The 8065-nt window shown below is 36.9% G+C and overlaps 1 protein-coding gene across 2 annotated transcripts; it reads left to right on the forward strand.

Moving 5' to 3' along the window:
* Window positions 1-281: 281 nt before the first annotated feature.
* Window positions 282-5897, forward strand: LOC122056241 (arogenate dehydratase/prephenate dehydratase 2, chloroplastic-like). Of its 2 annotated transcripts, XM_042618089.1 has the most exons (11): window positions 284-824; window positions 1315-1379; window positions 1474-1566; window positions 1647-1847; window positions 1921-2001; window positions 2102-2197; window positions 3171-3248; window positions 3337-3426; window positions 3511-3578; window positions 5091-5172; window positions 5649-5897. In XM_042618089.1, exons 1-11 carry the CDS (start codon window positions 548-550, stop codon window positions 5703-5705), a joined length of 1188 nt encoding a protein of 395 aa, XP_042474023.1. In that variant the 5' UTR covers window positions 284-547; the 3' UTR covers window positions 5706-5897. The 2 variants fall into 2 exon arrangements, with proteins under 2 accessions (XP_042474022.1, XP_042474023.1); XM_042618088.1 differs by lacking the exon at window positions 5091-5172 and having other exon boundaries at window positions 282-824.
* The last annotated feature ends 2168 nt before the right edge of the window (window positions 5898-8065 follow it).

The raw sequence follows: 8065 nt of genomic DNA on the forward strand, positions 1-8065 counted from the left end.
AAAAAATCATTCAATACACCCCATAAATTTTAAATCGATTTAATATACATATGGTAAGATATAATAATATTAAACAGCATTCCTAAAGTCCAATTGTACCATTTTATTAAAAAAAATTAAGAAGGGAAATTTCTATGGCGTTCTTTTGGTTTCTAGATATATAAAAAAGTTTTATTGAGAATTTTTTAGTTGGTAAAAAAAAAAACAAAGTATGAAAGAAGTTGATCATTATGCTTATTTTTGTTTTGTTTTGAACCGGTTCGCCCGTCCGCTTTTGGACGCTGCGGCCGAACTACCAAGAAATTTATGCGAAAGTCGCCGTTCATTCGGGAGGCTGGACTCGCTTGTCCATTTCTTTTCCTCGCATTGACGCCCTCCTTTCCATCCAAAGACGCTGTTTTTTATTATTATTATTATTATCGTTCTTCTTCTTCCCTGCTCCTTGACAACTACGCACGCCCAACCATCTCAATAAGACGAGGTACTCCCTCTTGCTGCTCGGAATGCGCTAATCCGGGTTCCTAATCCTCGGAGTTGGTGGAAGGGGATGGCTTCCACGTCTTTGGGGGCGGCTTGGGTTAGTTATGGAGGCGCCCAGAGTCGTGGCGGGCGGAGAGTTCTCGCGGCCCTAGCGGCGCCTGATTGGCTTCGGAAGCGGGGAGAATGTGGCAGATTGGGCTGTGTCGGTGTATGCGTGACGCCCGTGGAAGATGAGAATCTGTCGCCGCCAGCGGAGCACGTGCCGGAGGTTGCTTCCGGGCTGTCCGCGGAGCGGGCGCTCGAGGAATCGAAGAAATGGGGTCGGGATTCGATCTCTCTTCCGAGTGAGTTCTTTATCTTATTTTTTGCATTCAGTAGAAGGGGGAAAATTCCTCTTTTTTTTTTTTCGTCCAAAAGATTTCAAAATTCGTACAAAATCCTTCCTCTGATTTTATTTTTTGATAAAATTACTCAGAAATTTTTGCGCAATAGAATATTTCAGATTTTATATGAATTTAAAGGAACCTTTTTTGTTGGGATCTAAAGTATTTATGAATGAGGCATCATAGTGTAAAGTGATGAAGACAGGTGAGAGTTGGTTTCAACTACAGCTTACCAACCAACTCAGTTACTTCTGTTCCAAAGAGCCTTACTTATCGCAGTGATGAAAACAGATGAGAGTTTGTTTCAACTAACACTTGCAAACAAATAGGGTACCAAAACTTAACAGCCAACCTAGTTACCTTTGTTCCAAAGAGCAGATATCTGAGCGTTAAGATGTTTTAAATTGGGCAGTACATTTTTGGTAATAAATATGCTATTTTTGATTTGCAGAAGCTTTGTCATTGTCTGATCTCTCTGTTTCGGGGCATGGATCTAAAGTACGTGTAGCATATCAGGTATAGCACTTGACTTAAGCTGTAAATTGTTTGCTAAGGATGCTGCCTGCAGAGATCGGACTCAAACTTTTGTCTTCATTTTTCTATTGAATAGGGTGCAGTTGGTGCATTCAGTGAGATTGCTGCGCTAAAAGCATACCCACAGTGTGAAGCTGTTCCATGTGAACAATCTGAGGTTGCCTTTAAGGTTTGATACGATATCATCTTAGATGTAATAAAATCAGTAAGTCCAAAGATTTTGATCTTTGGAATTCTTTTCCAATACAGGCTGTTGAACTTTGGTTAGTTGATAAAGCTGTTCTTCCAATTGAGAATTCAATTGATGGAAGCATTCATCGGAATTATGACTTGCTTTTGTGCCACAATTTGCACATTGTGGGTGAGGTGCAATTGCCTATTAACCACTGTCTTTTAGCTCTGCCAGGCGTTGTAAAGGAGGATTTGAAACGTGTTCTAAGCCACCCACTGGTCGTTCTATATCTATGTACATTTAGTTTATGCCAAATGATTGCTCTTTTATCAATAACTTCACCACCTGCAGGCACTTGACCAGTGTGAAAAGGCCTTGAATGAGCTAGGTGTTATTCGAGAAAGTGTAGATGACACTGCTGGTTCTGCTCAGGTATCTTATATTATTTGCATCAGTTGCGTGTGTCATAATTGTCTTTTGAGCAATTATGTGCCACTATAGTTGGCCTTTTAATCTTTCTGAATGTTTGCAGTTGATAGCTACGAAAGGTTTAAGGGATGCTGGAGCAATCGCAAGTGCTCGAGCTGCAGAGATTTATGGGCTTAACATACTTGATGACAACATGCAGGCAATGAGTTATTTTGCCATTAGTGTGATAGATTGGTTTCTCATGACATGCAATTTTAGGCTACATTAGAGTTTTAACATATACTGGCAAATATTGTCCATGGTTGACTTGGTAATATTTTTCTTTCGAGACAGAAAATTATAAATGAAGGAAAAAACAAAACAAATTTCTCATTGCCATTTTTTACTTCTCAGTACCATGAAGAAATTAGAATACTAGGAAACTTATTCCATACAAACGCAATAGATATTTGGCTTCACACACCTGCACAAAGACACATGATGAGTACCTTTCTTCTTGTCTCCATATTCATTCAATATTGATGCATTAAGAAAAGCCCAGATTTTTATTTAAGTCTCGGGCATTTGCCACTTCAGTATAATGTATTGGAGCCATACATGTTTGGCAAACTCACTCTATTGAGAGTCTGAGACCATGTTGGTACTAATTAGAAAATCTGGTGATTATTTATTTGACATAAATATCTTAAAGCTTACATGTTCTGCAATATGGTCACAAAATCATGGCAAGAGTTTTGGATCTTGGAGCATGATATATTAAATCAACTGAAGGACAATGTTAAGAAACAGATAAATTTTTTGGGATACAAGCCATCATAGTGTGGTTAAGTACAAGAACATTGTTTGCATTGGTTATGCTTCAACTTTAATCTTTTGAAATCTATTTCCTTTAATTTTCTAAGGAGCATTAGTGTGCTACTATGGTAACTGACATATGGAGAAAATTTTACTTTAGTTTGATTTGATGGTGAATTATATTCTCTATAAGGTCTTAATTAGTCTTTACTTAGTTATTCTAGTATCACAGGATGGTAACTGAAGAAGATTATTTTGTTCATGCTAGACATTGTGCATTTGATATATTTCAGTGCTGAAATCCATCATTTTCTTTAGCTTCTCTATGTTCTTTTAGTGCAGCATTGTCAATTTTTGTTCAAATATGCTAATCACAGGATGTCTCCACGAACATCCTGCGATTTCTTGTGCTTGCTCGGGAACCAATAATTCCAAGAACTAATAGGGCCTTTAAGGTATCAAACTGACATGATTACTTTGTCATGTTCAATTTAATAAAGAAATCTGAAGGGAAGGATGTTGGCTTAATTTTTTACTTTTCAGACCAGCATAGTATTCACTCTTGAAGAAGGTCCTGGTGTCTTGTTCAAAGCATTGGGAGTTTTTGCGATGAGAAACATAAATTTGACAAAGGTATATACATTGGCATAGTTATCTACATAAAGTTTCTTTTAGCTCTAAAGGCATATTAACAGCTTAATTTTTGGATTATTTTAGATTGAAAGCAGGCCTCAAAGGGATCGTCCTCTTAGGGCTGTTGATAACTCAAGCTATGGTACAGCCAAGTAAGTGACTCAGGTGGCGTTTGGTTTATGGGTTTGGGAATGAGGGAATGGATTCATTCCCAAACCTTGTGTTTGGTTAATGAGAATGGAATCAAGATTTTGGAATGAAACCCAAAAATTTGGGTATGGATGAAACCCACCCTCTCCCTTGGGTTTTGATGTAATAGGATTGTAAATTAAGTTTTAGACAAAAATATCCTTAGTATATTTGTTCAATTTTTTTTTAATTTCACTCTCTCATCATATTTTCTCTCTCCTTATTTTATCATCATATTTTCTCTCTCAAGATACTTTCTCTCTCCTAATTCTCTCTCTATATTATATCCCATCATATACTCTCTCTCCTTATTTTCTCTCTCTTCATTCTCTTCTATCACACTTTCTCTCCTATTACACATTTTCTACTTATTTTTTCATCATATTTTCTCTCTCATCGTACTTTCTCTCTCATCATACTTTCTCTCTCCTCAATCTCTCTCAGCATACTCTCTCCTCATTTTCTCTCATCACACTTTCTCTCTCTTTATTTTCTCTAATCACACTTTTTCTCTAAGCACACTTTCTCTCTCATCATATTTTCTCTCTCCCAGTCTAGTATTTTCTCTCTCTTCATTTTTTCTCTCTCAACCCACTTTCTCTCTCATCATACTTTCTCTCTCCTCACTTTTTCATTCTCTCATAATACCTTCTCTCTCTTCATTTTTTCCATCACTCTTTCTCTCTCAACATATTTTCTCTCTTCTCAGTCTCTCATTTTCTCTCATCATACTTTCTCTCTCTTCATTTTTTTCCATCACTCTTTCTCTCTCAACCCACTTTCTCTCTCATCATACTTTCTCTCTCCTCACTCTTTCATTTTCTCTCATAATACTTTCTCTTTCTTCATTTTTTCCCATCACTTTTTCTCTCTCATCATACTTTTTCTCTTCTCAATCTCTCCTATCATGCACTCTCTCCTCATTTTCTCTGATCATACTTTCTCTCTCTTCATTTTTTCCCACACACTTTCTCTCTCATCACACTTTCTCTCTCATCATTTTCTCTCATCATATGTTTCTCTCACATTCAACTTTCTCTCCCATCAAATTTTTTCTCTTATTTTCCTATAAGGGTAAAAAAGGAAATTTAGGTTCATTCCGATTGAAAATATTTAACTAACCAAACATCATTTTTAAGAATGATACCCAAGCCCATACCCATTCCCATTCCATAATACTATGATACCCATTCCCATTCCGATTCCTAGGAGAGAACCAAACGCTCACTCTTCTTTCAGATCGTTCTCATCTACTTTAACATGGATTGATTTCCTGCTCGCATTACGGTTTTATGGTTCTTAGCAGGTTGTGTGTGCCAAACTTCTTGACAGGTTACCAGAGGAACCTTTGGTTTACCTGTCACATTTGGAAACTTTTATTTTCCTTAGTACTAAAGTATTTTTCACGTTGATGATAATCATACTTCGGTGTTTGAGTTTTACACCACCGAGGTTCTTAAGTGCTCTTTTCTTAGGTACTTTGATTATCTTTTCTTCATTGATATTGAAGCATCTATGGCCGAGCCTCGTGCACAAAGTGCTCTGTCCAACCTTCAGGTTAGCTTTGTATGATTATATCTTCGTAAGAAACATCTTGCTTTATTCCGTCTACATCAGATGATGAAAATTGTAAAGTACTGTCAGCTTTGTTTTTATGTGTATTCATCCAGAGTGATCATAAGATCTATATTTAATTCTTAATTTCATTTTTTTTTATTTATTTTGAACAAATTACCATTATGAAGATGTACAAACATCAATCAAAATTGAACAGGATTCAGACAAACAAAGATCAAACAAAAAACAATTGTGTTGTACAACTCTAGTCTGCCAGCTACCGCAAATGCTATTCCACACTGCTTTCACTGTTTATCACCATGGAGCTTAAACATGATCATCAAACTTTCATGATTACGAAATGTCGTCCATAATTGCATTCGATCAAATTCATTTAGGTTGTTTTGTTTCATACAACAGGTTGGATTTACCATGCTACAATTTGGTCCCTATAACTGAATGATGCATTTGTGCAGGAATTTGCGACATTCCTTCGTGTACTTGGATCTTATCCTATGGACACAACTCTGTGAAAGATCTGTGATGTACTCCTTACTGCTTCAACCTTCTTGGTGGTCGAAAAAGTGTAGTATGCAAATGTATTTGTTCGAAAATTCTTTTTGCTCTTTGCTTAAGATTCGACAACACTGCAGGTTCTCATTTAGTTAACCGGTTACTTGAAAATGTATTGCTTTTTATTATTATATAGTTGTGTGTTCAAACAATAAGGATGTTTGGTTGTCAAGGAATTAGAGTGTATCTGTAGTGCCACTTATTTTGAGAAATCTATAATATTTGCCCTGAAAATGGATGAGGATTTGTGCTTCATAATTATGTCGATAAGCAACAATCCTTGTTAACGGTAGAAGTTTTAAAGTGAGTCCCCGGACTATGATACAATGGAAGGGTATTAAATTATCAACTAGATATTCATAGTTCGATCTCTAGTTATGATATATTTTGTGAGATTTTTTCTCCAAATGTGGTGCACAATCACGGGATGCTGGGCTTTTAGATTGTCTGTCATAAGCGTTTTTCAATTTATCCTGATGATTAAAGAAAATTTTCAGTGGGATCGAACTGATCGTTTTAGGTTCGGTGTTATTTAATTTATCATTTTTTTAGAAGGTTTAAAGAGGCAACTCTATGATTTTTTTTTCTTTCACGGGAAGACTTTTCTTTCACATTAGTATGTGTTTTTTTTTATAATCAAATGAGTGAACCAGCCCGCTTTGATCCCGGATTAAAATCTTGAGTTGTTTCATCCGATACAAGCGAAACATCTCATTTTGCACGCAGGCTGACACAAGCACACCTTTGGTGCCAATGCATTGTACCGGCCTAACAATGCATTCGAACATGTCTTACAAGCTGGACATCTGGATATGTCGCACGAGCTTGGCAACGAATCTAGATGCACGGGATGCGTGGGTTGCATAAGCCTGACAACATGTCTGGATGTGTCGCACGAGCACGGTAGCACATCTGAATGCATCGCCCCGACCTGACACTATGTCTGAACTCTTTTAGCGGACCGTGCATGCTCGCAGTCATGATGTTGTGAAATAGGAGGTTTAATTAAATAATTAGATAATAATTTTAATAAAAAAAAAGTGGATCCACCATCTCAACGACCTCCTAGAACCGACCCTATGGGTATGAAGATAGGTAAATTCAAGTACACATGCAGGAGACGCATGGTGTGGTAAATTCTAGATCGTGAGTTATTGTGAGATTGAACCCCTAACTATTACACCAAAAATGTCATGCATCCACCGCCCACGCTACACCATGGGGTAATAATTTTAATCAACTCTTAATTATAGTTGAGATAATTTAAATGAGTTTAATTAAAGTCCAATAAAATTATTATATATATATATATATATAGAGAGAAATGATATGCTGCGGACAAAGCCCGTGCGGAGCGCTGCGGACATGCGTCCTGATCGGTCTGGTGACCGATCAGGGAACCTCCTGATCGGTCTACAGACCGATCAGGAGATTCCCTGATCGGTCCAGAGACCGATCAGGGTCCTGATCGGTCTACAGGCCGATCAGGAGGTTCCCTGATCGGTCCAGAGACCGATCAGGAGGTTCCCTGATCGGTCACCAGACCGATCAGGAGCATGTCCGCAGCGGTCCGCACGGGCTTTGTCCGCAGCAGATCAATTCTGTATATATATATATATATATATATATATATATATATATATATATGTTTTATCTTCAAGTAAAAAATTTTATATTTAAAAAATATAAAAATTATAATGACATAATACGATATCGAAATTATATTGTTCTAATGCTGGATTAAAATTTCAGCATGAATCAAAATTTTAAATTTGGACTATGATATAGCTAGTTGCTCTCAAGTACATTGTTCAACCTCATTATCTTATATCATACGTATTAAATTCTGAACCAATTAGTTAGTTATATTTATAAGATAAATCGGTATTATGGTAACTACAAGACTATAATGGTTATATGTGAATATTGTTGAACAGTTCAATTCTACCTTACTAGATCCTGCCGTGTTAGGAGATAATAATATGAAAGTTATCTAATCTTATAAGAGGGAGTGGACGTACCTTTTGATAAAACAAAAATAAAAGAGAGGCGCCATTTGATAATTATTCCAGAAAAAAATTCTTTCGAATTTTTGCCAAAAATTTAATGCTATGTGATAGCACGAATAAGGTGAGAGGCCCTTTAAGTCGGATCCAAGTCAAGAAGACCGACTAAAGTGACAATCAAAATCAAAAAAGAGTTAACACTCAGAGCTAATACGGTTGCATTTCTCGCCTGAATGACCTAGTTGATCGGATCATTAATTCGGTTGGATCCCGAATCCCTCAGAGTCGACAAAGCCGCAAGTCATATCAGTGTT

This window comes from Zingiber officinale, chromosome 3B (genome assembly GCF_018446385.1).
Source record: "Zingiber officinale cultivar Zhangliang chromosome 3B, Zo_v1.1, whole genome shotgun sequence".
Taxonomy (NCBI): domain Eukaryota; kingdom Viridiplantae; phylum Streptophyta; class Magnoliopsida; order Zingiberales; family Zingiberaceae; genus Zingiber; species Zingiber officinale.

Excerpts from the sequence above, each read along its gene's own strand:
- LOC122056241 (XM_042618088.1), top strand. The coding sequence starts at position 548 with ATGGCTTCCACGTCTTTGGGGGCGGCTTGGGTTAGTTATGGAGGCGCC. Across the intron at positions 2,002-2,101 it reads ACACTGCTGGTTCTGCTCAG|TTGATAGCTACGAAAGGTTT; the intron begins GTATCTTATATT and ends GAATGTTTGCAG. Across the intron at positions 3,579-5,648 it reads TCAAGCTATGGTACAGCCAA|GAATTTGCGACATTCCTTCG; the intron begins GTAAGTGACTCA and ends GCATTTGTGCAG.